The 21908-nt window shown below is 44.6% G+C and overlaps 1 protein-coding gene across 3 annotated transcripts; it reads right to left on the bottom strand.

The window, feature by feature from the left end:
• Positions 1 to 2402: 2402 nt before the first annotated feature.
• On the bottom strand, positions 2403 to 21399 carry DIPK1C (divergent protein kinase domain 1C). Of its 3 annotated transcripts, none has more exons than XM_071456333.1 (5): positions 21175 to 21399; positions 20673 to 20730; positions 14939 to 15657; positions 11343 to 11507; positions 2403 to 9316 (listed from the first exon to the last, which is right to left on the bottom strand). In XM_071456333.1, the coding sequence occupies exons 1-5, from the start codon at positions 21313 to 21315 to the stop codon at positions 9098 to 9100; spliced, it is 1302 nt and encodes a 433-aa protein (XP_071312434.1). In that variant the 5' UTR covers positions 21316 to 21399; the 3' UTR covers positions 2403 to 9097. The 3 variants fall into 3 exon arrangements, with proteins under 3 accessions (XP_071312434.1, XP_071312442.1, XP_071312449.1); XM_071456341.1 differs by having other exon boundaries at positions 14939 to 15616; positions 21175 to 21398; XM_071456348.1 differs by lacking the exon at positions 21175 to 21399 and having other exon boundaries at positions 14939 to 15616; positions 20673 to 21106.
• Positions 21400 to 21908: the final 509 nt, after the last annotated feature.

Raw genomic sequence — 21908 nt, 5'->3', positions numbered from 1 at the left:
GCATAAAAGCTTCCCAGTCCAAGTGCTTGCTCAAAGGTGGACCAGTCAGACTGGATTTCTTAGGCTTTTGTCCTGTCAAGCTCGGATATCTCCAAGGACATGGATTCTACAACCTCTTTGGAATGCTGTTCCAGTTCTTGACACTTTTCAGTGTATAAAACCTTTTCTTAATACCAAGCTGGAATTTCCTGTGTTCCTGCTTGTGCCTGTTGTCTCTTGTCCTGCCATTGTGCACTTCCAAAGAGAGTTTGGCTCCATCTCCTGTACAGGCCTCCATGAGCTGGACACAGGAGTCACTGCTTAAGGCCAAACAAGCCCAGTCCTCTCAGCCCTCTCATAACAATCTTCCCTGTTCTTGTGCAAGAGAGAGGATGTGAGGTTTTTTGTAGGGCTTGCTTCTTCTAATGAAAAGCCACTGTTATCTTCTGCTTTTAACAGCAAGCATGTCACAGTACCAGAAGTGTCTGCAGAGATCCACACAAGCACCCTTTAAAAGCCCATACCTATTGATTTGGCATTGCTCCAGCTGTGCTCTGCTTTCCAGCATCTTTGCAGCTTGAGAGCATGCACTCAGAGCAGCCAGTTTAAATATTTATAGCTGTGTAGTTGCACACTCCAGCTACAAGATTTTTATCCAAATGCCCAGGCAGGTGTGTATGCCTGCATTCAAATCCCTGCTGCTTACAGAGATGGCATCTGAGCTGGCTGACAGCTTTGTGAACTCCTGAAATAAAAACTAGAAACACCCTTGCTGTGCTTTGTCATCTGTTATATGAAAGGATGGAGCACAACAAATTCTTTCTCTTCCTTTACACTTAGAAAAAGACTGTTGTATATTGTACTGATTGTTCAGACAATCCTTCTCAGTTTCCCACGTGGAAAAGCAGATAGTATTAAATACACCCCCACAGGTTTTTTTTGCAGCAGTCTACACTGAGAGTAGGTCTTTCTCAGCAAAGTTTGTGTAAAGGCTATGGGATGGGGTAATAGCAACAGATGAGGAACCTCCATGGTGCCACATTTGTTTTCTGTTCCTTCACTGCCATTCTTGGCATGAATGTGGTGCTCCTCTGAAGTGCCACTCTCATCATAGAAGAGGTTTTTTCCTTCTCTTTTTCAGTCAGAAGAGCAGGATGGCATGGGTGATCTCCCCACCACTGTGCTGTGACTGGGAAGGGTACCAGCTATGGAAAGAGACTTTTCTGGGTGGGACTCTTCAGTACTGGGAATGGTGCTAGAGGTTCACCCTCCAGCACTTGATGGAGATCCATTAGAGAAGTAGTTTTATTTCCCAGTGAGCTTTCCCTCAAGGACTGGGAGAGTGAACACTTGTAACTCATTGCCTAATGGTCAGTGCTGCCAGAGAGGGTCTGAGATTCAGCCTTCAGCCAGCGGGGCAGTCTGATCTACCTGCTCATTTTCCAGGTGCAGGAGAGAAGAACTCTCCTGAGCTGCATCCCCACGTTCTTTGCCCTGCCCGAGCGCCCAGAGGAGGTGCCAGTGGTGAGAGCAGAGCCCAGGCTCAGGGCCAGGCATCATGGGTGAGCCAGTGTGCATGGAGGGATAGCAGTGGCTGTGACACAGTTCTTGAAGAAGATCCCTGGATTGTGTCCGAGTGGGTGCAGCCATGTGTCGGTGTTTCCACAGAGATTCCCGCTATGGAAAGGAAAAAGTGCTGGGCTGTGGTTAAACATCTGCATTCTCACTTTCATTAAATGAGTTTATTGCTCATTTACTCCTGCCTCTGCCCATTTAAAAGTGCAAGGAGCCCCCATTCTCCTGCTGACATGATTCAGGAGCACACACTTAAATGCCATGGAATTGTGCTGGTGTAAATCCAGCCTGAGCCCCCAAACATGCCAGTATCACACGTGACTTCATATTCCTGGGAAAATGGATGCAAAATGAATGAGGTGGAACTGAGAACTGTCCCTGCATAGTCCATTTCCAGGCTTTTCAGTGGAGCTTATCACTGTCCTGTCCAGCTCTTGGCTTCATTTCTTCTCTTGTGAAAGATATCTGTTGAAATGGCAATGGAAATTCAGGCAGTATACTTGCATTATCTAATGCCTCTTCAGTGATATTGCTTTGGTTAATGTAACACTGTTTATCCAATATTTTCTAAGAGTTGAAAACTAGAATCCGATCCAAAAAATGTAACTCTTTAATTACTTAAGAAAGCTCAGCGAAATCAATGGGTAAAACCACAGAATTTGATTAAGCATTCTGTTAATTTTTCATCATTTCTGTGCACTGTGTGATGCTCATTCATGTTGCTAATTACTCTTGCATTTCCTCAATTTATATAGAATATAGTATGAAAAATAAAACCCCAGGCATTTGGGTCTGCCCACTGAGCATTTGTGACATGAAATTACAGCTCAACAAAGGAATGCCTGAGGATCTGTGCACACACTGCCTTTATTCCATGAAAAATAGAATACAAAGACTAAAAGAAAGACCATGGCTAAAACATTCCAAGGAATGGTTTGTTCCTCCATGCTCTGGTCACAGTTTTACCAAGAATCCGTGTATATGCACATCTGGACATATGTTTGGCAAAGCACTTACATGAGCATATATAATCTAGAATCAGATAGACAAATACTGGTATCATTACATTAAAAAGAAATTCTGAACACAGGAGTAATTACTTGGATATTTATTTAGCTATTGTTAGACATTTCATTCCATTAAATAGGCCCTGGTTCATATAATAAATATTTAGCCACTGATTAACTCCCTTCAAGATTAGAATAGTATTTAATAACCCTTGTACAAGAGAAAAAAAAAACCAAACAAAAAAAAAAAAAAAACCAAAGAAAAAGAAAAAACCAAAAAAAACCCCCCACCCCCCTCCCTTTTCCCAGCTATTCCCTTTCCTGGGATAAGGGAAAAAAAATCAATTTCCTAAGGACAAAGATACAACTTGAAATCTCTGACATAGAAATGAGAAAGAAGTAATTACCATATCTGTGAAATTTGGAGTAGTAAACACATTGTGCTTTTTTAAATTTTCTTTTGAATAGGAAAGAAGCAGAGGGTTTTGAATTATGCAAATGGAGAGGAATGTTAGCTCATTAATGTACATGGGATATTGGTTGAAAGATCTATTGTTTTCAGCTACTCTTATTTAACTTCCTCTTAGAAATAAGAACTGACCTCTGTTCTTTCCTGCAGCTTTGCATGTCGTACCTTTAAGAGAATGAACCCATCCTGAACTCAAGGCAGTTTGTTCTTTTCCTGCTGCAGCATGAATCTTGGAGAGATTATAACCAATTTAAGCAGGATGGGGGACTCTGTTTCTAACTAGCTAGAAGCAAACTGCTAAGGAACCAGCAAGGGAAAATGAGAGGTATTCACAATAGTCTCCAGCTTGGGTTACATGTATCTTGAAAGCACTAGCAGCAGATGCTTGTGGAAGTGATTATGCACTGGATCATAGGCACATCCTTCTGGCTGCCAACATCACTTAGGCACATTTTGTAGCGTAGGAAAAATCCCCTCCGGTTTACAGGGGAAGGAGCTCAGAGTACACTGCAGAAGGCACCAAGAATTGTGGTGTTTAAAGGAGCTCAGCAGTCCCTCTGCTGCTCTGGAGCCCAAGCCTGCAGGATCAAAACTTTACCCACAGGATTATGGATTGCAGCCTTTCAGGGATTTCAGCATTTTGCAATATTTTAATCTATAGATATAATAACATTTCTAGTGAGAAAAAGACTCCTTTCCCTCTTTTTGGCTGACATTGTTTGTTGCTAATTAGGGCAGTTTTATGCATTTATGTAAGCAGTAGTTCTAAAAGCTTTTTCCAAGTGATTTTTTTCTGTTTAGTCTTTAGGCTGCAGATGTCATTACACAGTTCCACAGTCTATTTGACAGATCCTTAGATCCTTAAACACATACAACAAATGGCTTTGGTCATGGCCGCACTATATCCCCTGTGCTACTGCACTTTCTTATTTTAAAGTGATGGAAAGTAACAATGGAAATGTTGGGATTTTTTTTCTCTCAATCAATTCATTGACATTCTCTGATTTTTCAGTATGGAGTCTCTTATCTCTTTGGTTCTGAGTTCAATTGTCCTGGATTTTCATTCTTCCAAGCATCTCATTCTTTCCTTGCTCTGCATTGCTGTCTTTTTTTGCTGCTGAAAGCCCAGTAGCCTTTCTCCTGATTTCACTGAGGATCCAGGAAAGTGGCAGCGACTGAGGCTCCTGCAGAGTGACTCTGCTTATTGTGTGGACTCACTACAGGTGGCCTAGACAGAGGGATTTCATTTTTCATTTGTACTAGGCTTCACAGGGCATCTGCAAAACAGCCAATCTGGTTGTTCACATCTGCTGATACAGAGGATTCTTGGCTGTTTTGTAGTTGGCTGTCCAGATGTGTAGACTGCCATCACAACTACAAGGCTCCCATATTACAGCCAGAAGCTCATTAAAAGCTGTAATTTATCACCCTCCTGGCTGTTACACATGACAATATGATTTGCTGTAAGACAGGCAACCTGGTATATGGCTTCTTTAATTTTTTTTGTTTGGTTTGGGTTTTTTGTTTTGTTTTTTTTGGGGGGAGAGGGTTGGGTTTTTTGTTTTTGTTTCTGTTTTTTGTTTTTTGTTTTTTTTTTATCTACACCAAAATAAATAGGCCAACTTGGATTTACATTTTATAACAAAGGAAAAAAATTATCAGTGAGGAGTCCCTAACCTCTTCAAGTACATGATCCCATTTTTCACCTTTAGGAAATATGCTGTTCAGCCAATGTTTCTAATTTAAAAAAAAAAAAAAATCAAACCCTTCTCTCTCTTCTCTCCCAGTCCCAAATATCTGTTGTTATCTCTAGTGGTGAGCAATGCATCTGAATGCTCTCAGATTGGGAGATGCTGTCAGGGGAGTCTGGGCAGTCACATTAGGGAGCAGTAGTATCTGTAAGAACAACTCTGGCTACAGCAATGACCTGCTTTTCAGGGCTAGTCACCATTGAGCCAACCTAGAAACACAAGGGGGACCACATAAACCCTTTAGAGCAAGGAGTTCTGCTCTGTTTTGTACCATCCTAGTGCAGGACTATTGCTTGCAGATGTCTTTTGCAGAGCATAAAATGCCAGCTGGAGAAAATCAGAAGTAGTGCTGTGAAAATCCTGAGCATCAGGTTGAATTTATCTTTTTTAAAGATTTCCTAGAGATGAAGTAGACCTCCAAGTGGACTCACCTCTTGTAAAATGTGGGAACAGACTGTGTATTTGGATTATTGCAGAGTTGAAGCACACGCTGCTAACTGAGATGCAAAGAATGAATAAACAATGACTTAATGCCATTCCTGTTTCACAGGGAGCCATAAATATGGGGTAGAAGTTGCTGACTAAGGCACTAATGGAGCAAGTGGTAGAAATTAATCAGGAGGTAATGCCACTTTTATAGGGCAAAAAGGATATGGGAAGAGACTAACAGAGCAAAGGGATGGGGCTGAGATCAATTGAATGGGAACAGACATCTTGGACTGGAGTGGCTGTTGCCAGCACAACCAAATGCTATTAGTGAACCTGAGACTCGGGGAAAACCAGCAATGGAATATTTTGTCACAAATGACCTGGGGAAAGGGAAAAGAGCAGTGTCACGGACATATTTTATGAAAAATTCCTCTTTTATGTGGAAGGGATGAGCAGTGGGAAGAATCTTACACAGTCTTTGTAAAGCTGTGGTGCACTAACTACCAAAGAGGGGTGGGCAGTGCTGCCAGGGCAGCATGAAAAGGGCTTTGTCAGAAAGGAGCACCAGTCCTGGGTCTTCCTATCAAACACATTCCTGTATAGATTTTTCCACCCAAAAAAAAAAAGATATTTTCACCAAAAATGTGGTTGTAAAATCACACAGGCTCAAATTACAGCAGTTTGTACTTGTCTCCTTAAAGTAAATGGGAACTAAACCAGTGCCTTAACTTTCTTTCTGTCCCAGGGTCATAAAGGCACACCTACTGTTTTATTCCTGTTTTGGTCATTGCTACCTGTGCTAGTTAAATTACAATATTTTATTTGCTTCACTGGTACTGCTTTCTCTCCTGTTTCCCAGGATTTAGTGACTTTACAAAGCACATAGGGGGCTATGAAGAATCAAGTCCTGTGTTCACAGAGCCTGTCAGATTCTCCTTGAAGGTGTGCACCAAAACCTGCCTGGAGCTGGCTGCATCACTGATATGTAATCTCACAGCCCAGCCAAGGACAAATAACCCGATTGTGTTGATCTTGAGAGGTTTCTGAGGTTTCTCTGTATCCTGAAAAGAAGTGAAACCTAATGTCCTGGGAAAGTGTGGTGTGGGGGAAGGAGGCCCTGCCAGGTGGAGGTGGCTGCAGCCAGGACCTGAAGGGTTTGGAGAAATCTGTCAAAGGCAGCTTCCCTTCCTACATCCTGCCAAGGAAAAAGGATCTTCTGAGCAGAGTCACATTCCACCAGCATTTGGCTGCCACCAGTTTTCATTTCACTGTGTTTTTTCCCGCCTGTTTTTAAAGTGGAATATCCCACCCAACAGAAATTTATCCTCTCTGAAATGCAAATCTGGAAATGGGAAGGGGATCCCTGCCATGGGGGGAGCCTGACTCTGCTGCAAAGCACCAAGGGTCTGTGTGATGCCTGCTGGCACTCTCTGAGCTTGGGAAGGAGGAAAGAATGGGACCAGGGAAACAGGAACACAATGATATATAGTAGCTTCAGGTCCCCCAGCAGCATTTGGGACTTATATTGAGTCCCTCCTGACCTAGCAAGGATCAAGAAGGAGGGATTTGTTGTGAGGGAGCCCAAAAAATTATTTGTGTCACAAAAGCACAAATGCTAACTGGTGATAACATAATCACATGACTTGGAGGTAAAAGGTTACCTCAAGGCAACATCACCAACTTAACTTCATGTTCATTATTCCTGACAGGCCCTCACTCTTGCCTGTAGTTAAAAACCACAATTTGTGAAGTCTGATGATTTCCCAGATGATTTGTGTCATATCTTCACTGTTTCTTTCTATCAGAAAGCCTGCAGCAAATGTCTTACCTGTTTTCTTCCTTGCTACAGTTTAAGCTCATTGCTGGTCATATCCACCAAGGAAATCTGGATAGCAAAGTTCTCTCCTATTCTCTTTTTATTAACCTTTCAGTTTTTGAAGAAAGTTATCATGCTTATCTTCAGCCTCTTCTTCCCCAGACTAAATGTCACTTTATTGAATCTTGCAGCATAAATCATGTTTCTACAAAGGCTGACGTATTTTTTACTTCTTTTTTTTTCTATTTTCCCTTCATCTATCTTTTCTTGTCTTCTCTCTAACTGATACTTTACCTATCTTCACTCCCTTGCCACAATCTGATTCTGTCCTTAATTATTTTCTCCATCTATTTCATGGCTTTGTAACAGGGCTAGTTCTGGAGTTTGTGTTTCTTCTTATTCTGCTTTGCCTTCCTGCTTTTGCAAAGAATGATCTTAAAGTATTGAAGCATTCTTTGCCTGCCTGGTTAAAGGAGAAGCGTGGTCTGAGAGCAACTTTACCATTCAGAATCTGCTAAGCTGGAGCTCCACCTTAGCAGCAGCTTGTCCAGCCCCAGGCAAAGCATCTGACCTTGTTCTTGCTATGAGTTTCTTGAGGCCTTGCATGATTTTTAAAAATATGATAGCTTATTGCAAGAAATATATATAAAAACACACTAGTACAGTCTGAAAACACACTAGTACAGTCTGAGATAGGTTTTAAGGGGTCAAAGCTGTCTCCTCAACAGCTCCCATTTTTCTGGTCACAGGCAGTCTTTAGCTTTACTTTAAAGAACCACACCAGAAATGGAAAGTTTATGTCTAATTAGCGCTCACAGGCTTCACAGCTGTCATAAGGCTGAGGGACATAAAGATGGAGCAGATTAAGTGTTGGTACATGTCTCACATCCACAAACCAGTATTGTGGATCTCAAAGTTGATTCCTCAAACTGAGGGCTGCCATAGGCTGCTGGGATTCCTGTTTGTGGGGTTTGTAATGTCCTCATGCCAAAACCAGTTCATGGGGACGTTGCCTGGTACTGGGCCTACACACTTATAATGTCTCCTGAACCCATTTTAGTTTCTCCAGCCACAGCTCTGCACATTTGAAAGGCAAAGTTAATGTTTTTAAGTAAATCTAGAGATCTTTATTTACGTAACTGATTGCAAGATAATGAATTTGTACAAAACATTTTCCTTTTGTTCATTAAAAAAATACCATGGAAGAAAACTCTGCATCTGGATATTGTTCTGTGCAAAGGACAGATTGTTGACATTCCTGGGCAATTCTGCTCTCTGGCAAAGGAGTGCTTCTTATCAAGTGCTCTGATGTACAAGTGCCTGAGGGCTTGTTCACATGGGAAAATCCAGTAGCATTATTCATACCTCTTCACTGCAGAATATGAGTACCCACATGGGAGCTCAGCAGGGGTATAATTATTTTGCCCTAGAAAAGTCCAAAGTACCTTTATATAATTTTTCCCCAAAAGAGTTTTAGCAATGGCACAGGTAATGCAATGGCCCAGAGGAAATGCATTTGGGGATGTCAGGAAGGACTGCTTTGTACAAAAGCAACTCTTTCCTTCTGTGACAGCACATTTCCCTGTTTGCGATCCCCTCCTTTGTTGTTTTTTTTTTTCCCACACAAAAAATGCTCTGTATCTACTGTAAAAACTCACCTCATTTGACAGAGAAACTGAAACAAACACCATGCATGTACTTATTCACACCCACCCACCCACCCACCCATTCTTTTAATTATTGATCGAGTTTTGCTGCACTTACACTTTTCTTCTGTCAGTGCATCCTCTGAGCACCACACTCAGACAGATGCTATCTGAGCAGTGACTGCAGCCCAGAAGGATGTGCTGTATGCTGATGGAGAGGGGCAGTGCTTCCTCAGGAGAATAAGCAAGAACAGAATCCATGTAAAGCAATTTAACATTTTAGAGGGTATCATCAGGACGTGCTGCACCTGCAGCTATGAACTTCATTTGCATAGCAGAAAAGCAATCTCTGTGCTGTAAAACCCGGGGTTAGGAGGGGTGACAGAGAGACTGGGGTGTGGCCTTTACAGTCCTGCCCTTTGTGCCTACTCTGGCCCTTGCAGCTCTCGCTGGGTGACCCTCAGCAGGTGGTAGAGCTCCGAGAGGGATTTCAGAGCCCTCTGGTGCCCCGTGGCACCCGTGGTGTGCCCTGGCTGAGCACACTCCTGCACAGCTTTCTGCAGCTGCAGCTGCAGGGGCAGGGAGACCAGCGCTCCTCTGAGGCTTGGGGAAAACCAGCGACGGAATATTTTGTCACAAATGACCTGGGGAAAGGAAAAAGAGCAGTGTCACAGACATATTTTGTGAAAAATCCTTTCACTAGGATCTTTTCTTCTGAGAAGCTGAGAAGCTTCAGCTTCTCCATGTTTTGCTGCTTTGGAATGTGATTTGGAGAATTGTTTACCCAGCATGTGAAATTGTTTTTACTTGATAACCAATGACAGCCACCGGTGTCGAGGCTGTGAGCAGTCACAAGATTTTATTATCATTCCTTTCTATATCTTGCTAGCCTTCTGATGAAATCCTTTCTTCTATTCTTTTAGTATAGTTTTAATATAATATATATCATAAAGTAATAAATCAGCCCTCTGAAACATGGAGTCAAGATTCTTGTCTCTTCCCATGTCAGGATTGCCTGCAAATTCAACAGAGCGGATCATTGTGTTTCAGGAGCTACCACTAATGTCCTGCTGCTTCCCTGGGACTGTAGCAAAATGTCATCTGAATCCAAAGTGCCTCTAGCCATTCACAGAGGGAGGTATAGGAAAGGAGCATCCATAAAGGCGATGCTCTAGCTAAGGGATGGCCCTTCTCAAGCTGCTCCTGCACTTCACACATCTTAGGAGTGGCTGGGGGAGCTGGGGTTGTTCAGTCTAGGAAAGAGGATGCTGAAGGAGGACCCTATAGCCCTCTCTAATTACCTGAAAGGAGGTTGTAGCCAGGTGAGGATCAGCCTCTGCCCCCAAGTGACAAACAATACAAGGGGAAATGACCTCAAGTTGTGCCAGGGGAGGTTTAGATTGGATGTTAGGAAAAATTTCTTTACCAAAATGGTTGTCAAGCGCTGGAACAAGCTGCCCAGGGAATTAGATGAGTCGCTGTCCCTGGAATATTTAAAAGATGTGTAAATGTGACACTAGAGGTGTCATCTGTTGGTGGACATGGCAGTGTTGGGTTAACAGTTGGACTTGATGATCTTAAAGGTGCTTTCCAACCCAAATAATCCTATGATTCTGAATTATGAGTGGTGAGGGTGAGGGGGTGGGAGAAGCAGGCAAAAGGCCAACAAGCTACACCCCCCCAGCCTTTCTGTTTTGCCAGTGCCTCCCACCAACACAAACTGGGTGAGCTGTAAGACACCTCATCCCAAAGCCAAGAACCCCATGGACACCCCTTCCCAGTACACCCACACACTGCATCCGTAGAGTGGAGAATCGCAACCACTGCTTACACTTGGACAGCCTCAACTTTCACAGAATCATAGAATCACTAAGGTTGGAAAAGACTTTTAAGATCACTGAGTCCAAGTGTCAATGCAGCACTGCCAAGTCTATCACTAAATCATGTTCCAAGTGCCACATCTACAAGTTTTTTGAACACTTACAGGGACAGTGATTCCACCATTTCCCTGGGCAGCCTCTTCCAATGCTTGACCACTCTTTCAGGAATTTTTCCTCATATTCAACCTAAACCCTCCCTGGTGCAACTTAGTGTCATTTTGTCTTTCCTACCACTTGTTACTTGGGAGAAGAGGCCAACACTTCACTGCATCCTCCTTTCAGGTAGTTACCAAGAGCAATAAGATGTCCCTGATCCTCCTTTTATTCCAGCCTAAAGATCTCCAGCTCCCTCAGCCACTCCTTGCAAGTCTTGTGCTCCAGACCCTTCATCACTCCATTGCCCTTCCCTGGACATTCTTCAGCACCTCAATGTCTTTGTTGAAGTGAGGGGCCCAAAAAAATGAACACAGGATTTGAAGTGCAACTCAAAAATGTGAGTTTACCGTCAGTGGAGACAGGGAGTGCTAATCCCCTGCCCCTGCTTACTCTGCTCTCCTGTCTGTGCCACTGGGCTAACACCTACAGAAAATCATGGCAAATAAACACTATATAGAGAGAAAATAAAGATCAGTTTATGTGCCCCAAGATGAGATTTCTGAACAGGACATTTACATGGACACGTTTAAAACCTGACTGTCTTCATCTCATAGTCTCCTTGTACATACCGTGCATTTTATAGTCAGTGTGATTTTAAAAGGAATGGATGCATAAAACAGCTGTGTCTACTCACTTGCAAGTTGTTATTGGCTCTCTGTGCTCCACATTTTCTGATTTTCAGATTGCATTTTGAAAAGCAATCAAAGAAATTACAATCTTCATCTCCTGTGCACTTCTGTTCCAGGATGTCCCTCATTTTGGGTTCAAAAAAGGCCATATCCACATCAATGGCCACCACCTGTGAATCAAAACATCCCATCAGATCTGGCACGGCACAGCCTCTGGAACAGGGCTGAGCAAGCATTCTTTGCTGTTGGCTTGGGGAAATGCTGTGCTGAGAGCATCTGCTGGTGGGGAACTGGGATCACAGGGGCTTCATTTCGCTTAACTGAGCCACACTAACCTTATAAACAACACTTTTTAAACAAAAACAGCCAATGTTTATGACACCAGGAATGGAAAAATTATTTGTGAACAATATGCACCCCTGGGGTCAATTGGATTGATTCACCTTAAAGTGGACCTATCCAATCTGAAGATGGATTTACTTGCTGGTGCCGCAGATGCAGATGGCACCTCAGCCTCTCAATTACATGATGGTGCACAATTACCCATGGACCAGACAGTTTCATTTAGAACTCAGCATTCAGACTAAACCCCTGACTTTGCCACTGTGGAGAGGAACAGTGGGATGTGCAAGGATAGCTGCACCTGGTACAGCTCCTGCAAACCTGTCCTTGCATTCTGTGGGTTTGAGTCTGTTCAGCTGTAGGAGGAGATCCCTGACTTTGCTGAAAGCTGAGTCTGGCTTTGTGCAGTCTTCTTTGCTGTGGTTTGACACATTTATTGTGCACAGTTCTTGTTCTTGTCCAGAAATACGTCCTGTAGCAGTGTCCAGCCAGAAGCTGGTCACAGCAGAAAAACCCTGAGTGAAAGGGGTCAGTCCCTTTCCTCCCCCTGGCAGGAGGCTCCCAGATGCAGCACAAAGTGTTGGCAGAACTGCTGCCCGTGCTGGGGGTGAGACCTCTCTGGAAGCCAAGGGCTGTGGGCTCAGTTTCTGCCAGTGCCACTCCACCCCTGAATGCTTCACTTAAAGAAATCACAGTAATAAAGAGGGAAAGAAAGACAGAAAGCCAATACAGGGATGGCAGCTGCCTGATGGGTAACCACAGGGAAGGAAGCCTGTATCCAACATCAGGGATGTGCAGCCAACAAATGTTCACAGCTGCATTTCACACTTGACAGTCAGGATCAGGGATGTTCTCTCTCAGCATCTGACACACATTTTTTGTGGAGGAAAAGGTCTGGGACCTGGGCAAAGCAGAGTTACTTGGGCTCAAATTATAGTTTTGTTTTTCAGATTCGACCTCCCAAGTAACAGGAGAAGATGAACAGTGTGACTGGAACAGCAACTGGATCAACCCCAGGAACTAAAGATGTCTGGTTTGGTAGAAGGCCAAATAAACCTTCCACAGGCAAAATAAAGAATATAGTCTAATCTTCATTTTGTTCTACTCCTTTTTCCATAGGGAAAAATCTTACAGAGATGAGGCATACCTTAAAAATATAAGTATTTTTAAGCATTTTGGAGAGTTCTATGATGATGTAGCCTAAGGAATTTTACATGTTTGGACACGCTTTCTTTTTTTTTTTTTGGATTCTTTACTTCCTAAAGCTTTCTGTGGTTTTGTTGTTCAATTCCTTGGAGAAGAGACAGTGAGAGAAGTGCAGGGTTTCCCCAGTCCCAGCATCACTGTTCCACCTCCCAGGTGGGGTCTTTGCCAGCACATTTGACAATCTTATCCATTGCTCCACTAGGAAAAGCAGCCCCAGTTCCCAAAAACGTGGCTGCCAAAGGGTTCAGTGGCTTCACTGAAATTCTTTTACAAAAATGTGTGGGCATCCAGCTAGACCCTGTGAAGACACATGTGGCTGACGCTCTGCCTATAAACAGCTATGTTTTGGTGGGCTTTGCTACGATCATAGCTGATGAAAAAAGTACCATAGGAAATACAGGAAGGACCCAACTTGGCTCATGATCTGATTTAAAGTCATGCTTCATGGGCTGTAATCTTTCCAGTTTTCTCTGAAGTATTGGTAAAAGAGGAAGCTCTCCCAGAGCACTGTGCATTCACCCAAACCTCCTTCTAACTCTGTACCTTATGTGGCTCCACAGCAGCTTAAATTCCTCCTGGATGATCTACCAGACAGCTCCTCTCTGTGCTGCAGGAGAGCACGTGAAGCCTGGAGGCTTATCCCTACCACATGAAAATAATCCTCAATGTAAAACTATTGCATTCCAAGTACATTTCTTTGGGCATTAGAAGTCTCATTACTCAAATGAGGAATAGTGGTACAATTGTGAGGTTTTTTATTATCCTATACAAGAAACCAGCAAGTGAAAAAGTTGCTTAAAACAAATAGAAGAGACAAAAAAGGCTGCATTGCTGTGTTCCCATTCTGGAACTGGTTGGTGACTGGAAGATTCTGGCAAAGCAAGCCTCACCAACAGGATTCATAAGACAAAACACATCCGGTATTCATCTCCTTTCCCTAAATGGAATCTATGTTCCTGTAAGTAGGTTGTGAAACAGATGCTCTGGCCTGTGCTCAGCCACAGGCAGCCACAGCCCTTAGTAACTGAGGAAGATGGGCAAAGCCTGCCTTTAGGAATTCCTGCTTTGCCTAAATAGTGGTACAGCTTGCTTCAGTTTCTTGCTGCAGCTCCTCACCCGTTCCCTGCTCAGCTGCTGTATTGCACCTGAATAAACACTGGGAGGAGAGGGAAGGGTGAAGGGGAAACACTCTAATTGCTCTTAATGGCTGTGTGTTTAGGTAGTGTTTGTCTAGTACTCTGAAGATACAAGTGTTACATTAACACTCAGTGAGTACTAAAAATAAAGTCCCTGAAAATGCTTTATATTCACTCAGAGTGCAGAAACTCCACTGATGACACTGCAAACTGGGGGCCTAAATTCAAACACTCACTGCACGGTACCTCCAATCTGTATACAAAATTCCAACATAAACCAGAGGAATTTCTGTCCACAGAACAAATGTGAGCTGCACTACTACTTAGAAAATATACACAGCTATCAGGTCAGAGTTACAGCTGCACCATGAGAAGTCAAAGAGTGACAGTAGTAGGGAGTTTCATGTTGCTGTCCTTGCACAGTTTCCAGACCAGGTAAGCTGACCACCAAAGCACAAATATGTGTGTTGGGATGTGGGGAGTTCCCCTTGTGTCAGACCATGAATTCAGCCTTAGCTTTCAAATTCATATAGTTTTTTCATTTCAGCATCACTACCAGAAATATTATTCAAATTACAGCTTCATTTAGAGATTTTGAAATCCCCATGTCTCCAGGAGGCATTCCTCGCCACATCCAAGGGACCTTGCACCGGTGCCTTTGAAGAAGTGAAACAAAACAGAAGTGAGCAAGAAGTTTTCAAAATAAGCAGCAGGATTTAGCGCTCCAAAAATGTGGCTGTACACATTACAAAGAGAAAAAGCAGCAGAGAATCTCCCTTGATGCTTGTAAATTCATTGGCTTTGCAAAAACTTAGCCAAAAGCTGTATGAGGAGGGAAGTGTCATTTTTACACAGTCACCTTCAGACTAGAATTTGACCTCAAGTTCCTGGAACACCACCCCAAAGGCCCAGCTTACCGTGAGATCGTGCCTGATAGCGAAGTTTTCTGGTTTGATGTCGCACAGGTGAAGGCGGTGAGAGAAATCATTATCAAAGTGCTGCACCATGTCCAGAAAGCTGAGTGCAATGTCAATGATGGCTCTCACCCTGCTTCTGTGGCCAGTAAGGGAGGAGCCCATCACATTTTCCAAGGGAAAAAGAGTTTTGTGCCAGGCATGTCCAGCTGTGAGATACTCCACAGCATAAAAGTGTCCACAAGAGCCAATAATTCGTAGCACATGTTTGCTGAAGTCCTGCAGCAAACTGAAGTAGATATATTCTTCCTGCTGGAGCAAGGACCACATGCTGGCCACCTGTGCTTTCCAATGTGGTCCCTTCTTCCTTGTCCACAGGGGCCCCATGGTATTGTTAGACAGTTCTAGCCCCAGGGCATTTTTGACCTCCAAAGCTACCATAAGCAGAAGCTCTGTTTCAGGGATATCCTGTGTTTCCACCTCCTCTAGCATACTGAGGTGCTGGTAGCTTGAAAAGCTTTCTTTTTTGGATTTCAGTATGATGGGCTGGCCTCTCCAATCAGCCTGAATGACCTTCTTACCTCTGTCATAGTAAAGGCAGTGTTTGTACACCAGCTTCTGTGCCACACACAGGTCTTCACAGAGGTCTCCAGTCAGGGCTCCGCTGCTGTAGTCGAGGCACTGGAGTGAAAGAGCAGAATATTCATAGCAGAACCATACCCCTACAGACCATGCAGAAGAAAGACAAATAATGAGCAACAGTCCTAAACTTGAGAGGATTGCAGCAGTCATGGAACTGCAAACACACACCTACAACCATTGGGTTGTTCAATGGTTTTTCAGAAGTCTCTAGAGATCTATTACCAGGGGAGTTTTGCTTCAAAACAGGGATTATGGGGATGGTAAAGGGCAAGCTTTTCAGGGGCAAGGAAAGGGACTGGATGACCTGTTAATCTGAAATATTTTACACATATGAGTTCAGTGGGACAAACTCTAACCACTTGGGCTGTGCTGTGTATGATTATGGGTTGTAACGCTTTAAGGCACAGAGTAATGCAGCACTTCTCTGGAAGGTTCAGGGCAGCATGACTTAGACATTGCCACTAAAACTAAAGGAAAACCCATGTGTAGCTGGATTTCTGGGACATTCCACAGCTCTGCATGTTTCAGCCTTGCACTCAACATGCTCTGAAGGAAGCTGTGATAACCTCCTCCTGTATCAACAGGAAACACAAGTTTCATTCAATGAGCTTTGGACAAAGAACTTTCAGAATTTTTGAGTATGTAAATGCTGCAGAACACAATGACTCTCCAGGGTTTATATGTAGTTATCAGAAGTGACATTTTAATATTAATTGCTTCAATATTTAATCTTTTATTAACTGGAAAGAAATCAGTCTTTGGAAACAAGGGAACTGCTGCTTGATGGTTAAATGGTCAATGGAAATTAGTGCAAGAACTGCAAGGATTCCCTCACCAGTTCTTCTCAAGCCAGAATAATTTCTATAATATCAGTTCCAAAAGTGGAGGCAGTTGATGTATTCCTATGGTCATTCAGAAGTGCAGCTGTAGGGACTGCTTTGGGTCCCTCAGTAGAGGGGATGATCAGAGGTCTGTGGTGAAAGGGGAATAGAGGGGATGGTGTAAGAAAGCCAAACATCTGTGAGGCAGCTTGACAGTGTCATCCACCTCCATTGCTTTCTGACATTTGAACCTTCACTTAAACAAACTGGCAGGTCCCCCCTGCACGTGCAGAACTTGCAGTGGCTGCCTGAGCCCCGCCTCAGTTGTGACCGCCTGTTACACGAGGAACGTGATCAGAGCATTCAAGCAATGTATTTTCTTGGGACAGTCCCTGAGGTGTGCACATCAGAGGAATATGTTCTGATGCCAAGCAACATTTAGAGTCCAGCCTTAAACAACACACCTGGGAATGGGTGGAGGATTAAGTCCAAAATCCAAGAATGGTGATCAGTTGACAGAAACAGCTCACTGAGGGCAGTTCAGAGAGACATAAAATTTATTTATATTCTGATGTTCTCACAGCCAACGTGGGAAAATTCAGTGCCAGCCAGGAGAATCAGGTAAGCAAATTCTTGCATGAGTGTCTGGACACTGAGTCCATGCATGGACACACGCATCTGCATTCTCATCCGCACCAGGATGACCAAAGAGATTCACTCAGGCTTCTGAGACTCACTCAGACTCAGATCTGCAGACTACAGAGCATGCAGATCAATGTTCTTGCTTTTGAAAATTTACTCCTACTAATGTAATACAATTTTACTCTACCTTTTTAAGTAGGAAATGTAGTTTTCTCGACAAAAGTAGGTTAGCAGTTCTCACCATCTGGAGCTCAAAGCAATTTTAGAAAGAAAATTACAAACAGAAGAAATTTTTCAGGGTTTCTGTGGATTGTAAGTATAAGCACATTTAAAACTCTATTGACAGACCACAGTCTAATTCTCTTCTTGTACAGTAAGAGAAGATAGGACTTAGTCATGTAATTGGGTTCACATGGGTGGACGCTTGCCCCTGTGGACAATTTTACTGTGGTTCACTCTTGGAGGGTTCACATGCACATGGACTTCTGGCATCGAGAAGAACACATGAAACACATGACCATGACCTGTAGCGAAACATGTCAAGGCACAGCTTATTTTCCTGTGTTGACATCACGTCATTCTTAATGGCATTAGTGAAAAAAAGTTGTTGTGGAAAAAGCAGAGTCAGATTTCACAGGCAGAGGAGAGAGGTCCTTTTTGAACCTGGTTGCTATTTAGAACTTTTCTGCTGTTTTTTCAGTTGACGCTACAAATATTTGATTATTAACCTAGTATCTGACAAACAGTGTTGGAATCATATTCTTCTTACAATGAATGTGTGCAGTGTTTTGCAAACTGGGATCTGTGAAAGAGGACTTGACCAAAGAGCCCATGGCCTCACAGTGATGAAACACAGATCAGCCTTCCAGAAGTGCATTCTCAGCTGGTCACAAAGGCAAGCAAGGCTTTCAAAAAGACTTCCTCAAGGAAGCAATCAAGAAGATTGAACCATTTCCTATCAGCCTTTTAGGCACAGTTTGTACTGGTAGTTCATCTTGTAGCAATTATTTGACCCTTACATCCATTCTAAACACACAGTTTACAGGACAGTGTTCCATCATATTGGCATAGCTTGTACTGTTGTGCTCCCTAGTGTACTAGCTTCCATTTTATAGCATTAAAACACAAATTTGGTGGACTGGAAGAATTTAACCAGGTAATACGGATTACCCTGCCATGACACAATGGACCATTCATTATTTACCAACACAGGAAGTTTACCACTAACTTCAGACTTCACTATACAAGATTGTCCATCATCCTGCTGATAAAAGAAAGAATCAATTCCCCAAAGAAATATTTCAAAAATGGTCCTCCAACCTAACTGGCATCCCTGTCTTAATGACTGAAGTTTGAGATCTGTTAATAAGACAGTTTTAAATTGACCTAGTGATCGACCTTTGAAAGCCACAGATTCTTCTTTCAGTGCCAGATACTTAAAACTAAAATATAAAAGTGCTACTAAGCCAAAAGCCTTATAAAGAAGCAGCTGTACTACACAAAAATGCACACACAAGCACAGCTTGGACTCATTCATATGTATCTTATTAAAATTGGCTACATAATTTTTAATGTCTTCAGTGGACTTATCAAGATAAGTTCAAAAAGCTGGGTTTAAATGATTGTGAAAGCTTAAATTAATGTAAACCTTGCTAAGGATTTAAATAAATTTAAATAACTCACTCTACCCTGAAACTGATGTTTTGCCTAGTTAGCTACTACTTTTGTGTAAATGCAATACAGACCCAGGTTTGGAAGGCATCAAAATTAATTGATTTCTCCAGAGGGAACAGAAATTGATTGCTATGGCTTAGTGTGTTCAGTTGAATGAAGATGAGACTGGCATTAGGAAAGAGCAAGGGGAGAGCTTTTTCTGAGAGTTAAAGTTGGTCTCTGCAAATTGCCCAGTGCTATTTTAGCCTTCTCAGTGTAGTACACAGCTGCACAGATGTCTTTCTCAGAATAAGAAAATTAAACCTTCAAAAATGCCACTTGAAAGGGCTTTTGCACCCACTTCCTTAAAATATCTCATCTCCTACTGAGAGATGACTAGTAAAATAGTTTTTCTTAGAAGTTGATTTTTGCTTAATAGAAGGTGTGAGACTCAAGCTATCAGGTTATTTGTTTCACGGATCACTTGCACTTTCTGTAACTGTGAAACTCCTGCTAAGTTCAGAAGATGTAGGAAAACTTATTTTGGGGAGGATGAAGACGAGTTCATTTTCTAATTATTCCACTAGAAGGACAAGCCCTTTCTAACGTCATCTGGGAAAACTGTTGCTTACAAACCTTAGCGATACTACTGATGATTCACCTACTCACAGAGAAGTACAGCGATCTCAGCTACTCTTCCTCTGCAAGGAGGGTCTGAACCTGAGCTGTCTCAGTGATAGAGACAACTTTCCAAGCTTGCGACTGAAATCTGATCCCTGGGCTTTTGAAGCCTTGCCTGACGCTTTCCAAACTGAAGAACAGCAACAAGTCTCTGTCCATCTGTTTATTGGTGACTGCGATGGCAAGGAGCTGGACCTCCCTGAGCCTGGCAGCTCCGTGCACCTCCATATCTCAGTGTTCTTCCCGAGCACGTAAGGGTGAGGCAGGAATCATTCCTTCAGCTGCAAACCTGAGCTCAGCCCTACTTCCATCTGGCTCCTGAGGTACTGAAACTGGAACTCACTGCCATTAAACACATGCTGTCAGGACCGCTGCCTAGCCTTGCTTTTCCTTTATTATTCATAATTAAGGAAAATCTGTGATCAGTTTTTGCTTGCTTACAGTGGTAGATTATTCAATTCCCACTAGGATTCCTCCTTTCCCACCTAACCACTGGCACTACAGATACCCTGACTAAGAAACAAAATTGAACTAAAAGCATTAACCCACGCTGCTCCTCTTCTCAAAGTGTTTCCTACACAATCCTAAATCTGTTCATTATTATTTTTAAGGGAAACTTTAATGAATATTCGCAAATCCCTTCTTGAATTTTAACCACATCTTACACACCACCAGACCACACACCACCAGCCCCCACCAGACCATAAAGGAAGCGATACAAGCTGCCTGGCACTTCTGAAAGACGACTTTTGTACGAACAGCTTTTCAGCTAAAAACAAACAAAAACCCCCAAACACCCCGAGGAAGGTTTTCCTCCTCTTCGGAGCGTTCGGCTCAGGCAGCGCACCCGCATCCCACGCCCGGGAGACGGCCCGCCGCCTGCACCTGACCTCGCCCCGGGAAGGGAGGCAGGGAGAGGGAGGGAAGGTGTAGGGAGGCAGGGAGGGAGGGAAAGGAGGTAGAGAGGGAGGGAAGGAGGTAGGGAGGCAGGGAGGGAGGGAAGGGAGGGAGGAAGGAAGGAAGGGAAGGAGGTAGGGAGGCAGGGAGGGAGGGAAGGTGATAGGGAGGCAGGCAGGGAGGCAGGGAAGGAGGTAGGTAGGCAGGGAGGGATGGAAGGAGGGAAGAAGGTAGGGAGGCAGCCGCCCGTCCGTGCGCACCGGGGGCGCCGGCGATGCGGCACCTCCTGCGGCCGGAGCCGGGCAGGGCGCCCCGAGAGCAGCCCCGACGGACCGACCGTCCTCGCCTCGTCCGGCCGAGCAGCCCCCGGGAGATGTCCCGCGTCCCGCCGGGGCACGTACCAGCCTGGCCAGGATCCGGTGGCTTTTCTCGTCCGTGCAGCTCTCGGAGAAGACGCTCCTGTGGAGGAGGAACAGCGCAGCGCTCACCAGCACCCAGCAGGCAGCCCAGAGGAGGAGCAGCAGCAGGGCGCATCGCCGCCAGATTTTGAGCCGCAGCCGCTTGAAGCCCGGGATGCCCCTCATCGCCGGCGCTGGGCTGGGCTCGGGCGGCCGCTCCGGCCGCGGCGGCCCCGAGCGAGCGGCGGCGGGGCCGGGGGAGCCGCGCTGCGCCCCCCGCACGCCCGTCCCACTCCCGCCGCCCCCGCCGGGCTGCCCCGGCCCCGGCCCGCTCCCGCCCCCTGCCCGGGCCGGGGCTGCCCTGGCGGAGCCCGGAGCGCCCCTTTTGAATTTAAGCCACGTAGTTCCGCCGGCTTTTGTCTGCGCTCCCCTGTGCCAAGCGGCCCCTGCAGCCACTTGGCGGCTGCTGCCCGCGCCCCCCGCCTCTCCTCTGCGAGTTTCTCACCCGAGAATAAAAGGAGTTTGAAGGGTGATGAATGCTGCTCTGGGAACCCTTTGCAAGCGGCAGCCTGGAGACGGACAGGTCCCCCTGGTGAAAGCTTCGTGTCCCGACAAATGGGAAAAGGAATAAAAAGTTGTCATTCATTCTGGAGTAACTTCTCGGTTTTATCCTCCCGGAGCTAATGGAGGGAGAGAGAGAAGCGACTCAGACGCCCTTTGAGTAACGCAGCCCCCAGCGCCCCTAGAGCCCCTTGGCTCCCCTTGGCTCCCCCAGCCGCAGTGGCGGGGTGCAGGCTGGCCTCTGCCAGCACCCCCGGGTCCTGCCTCCCTCGGGAGCGGCCACTGGGCACACGTTGCCAAAAGAGGCAGGGTGTACTGGGTCCCAGGATGCTGGGGTGGACAGATTGCCTCCCTGCCCTCTCGTTGTCTCCCTGTAGCTGTGTCCCTGTTATTGTGCGGTCAGCTCCACCAGACAGTCTCTATTTGACTTCGTTAACCTTTCTGAGAGGTGAAAGACTCAGTTGTTTGTTCCCGTGCAGCAAGGAAGATCCTGGCATCCTTTCCTCACTCCAGGTGCAGATGTTCACTGTCTCTGTTCACAGAACTCGGTTCTGAGCAACACATCATGTCTAACTTAACGAGAAATGTTTCCTTGACAAGTCTTTAAAAAGAAAGATGTCTCTATTGATATGATCGAATTTTATCTCTCAGAACAGCAGAGGGAAGAACACAGGTGCA

Source organism: Agelaius tricolor, unplaced genomic scaffold, assembly GCF_023055355.1.
Source record: "Agelaius tricolor isolate 1412-34295 unplaced genomic scaffold, bAgeTri1.0.p SCAF_2, whole genome shotgun sequence".
Taxonomy (NCBI): Eukaryota; Metazoa; Chordata; class Aves; order Passeriformes; family Icteridae; genus Agelaius; species Agelaius tricolor.
This window is presented reverse-complemented; position numbering and strand designations above follow the sequence as displayed.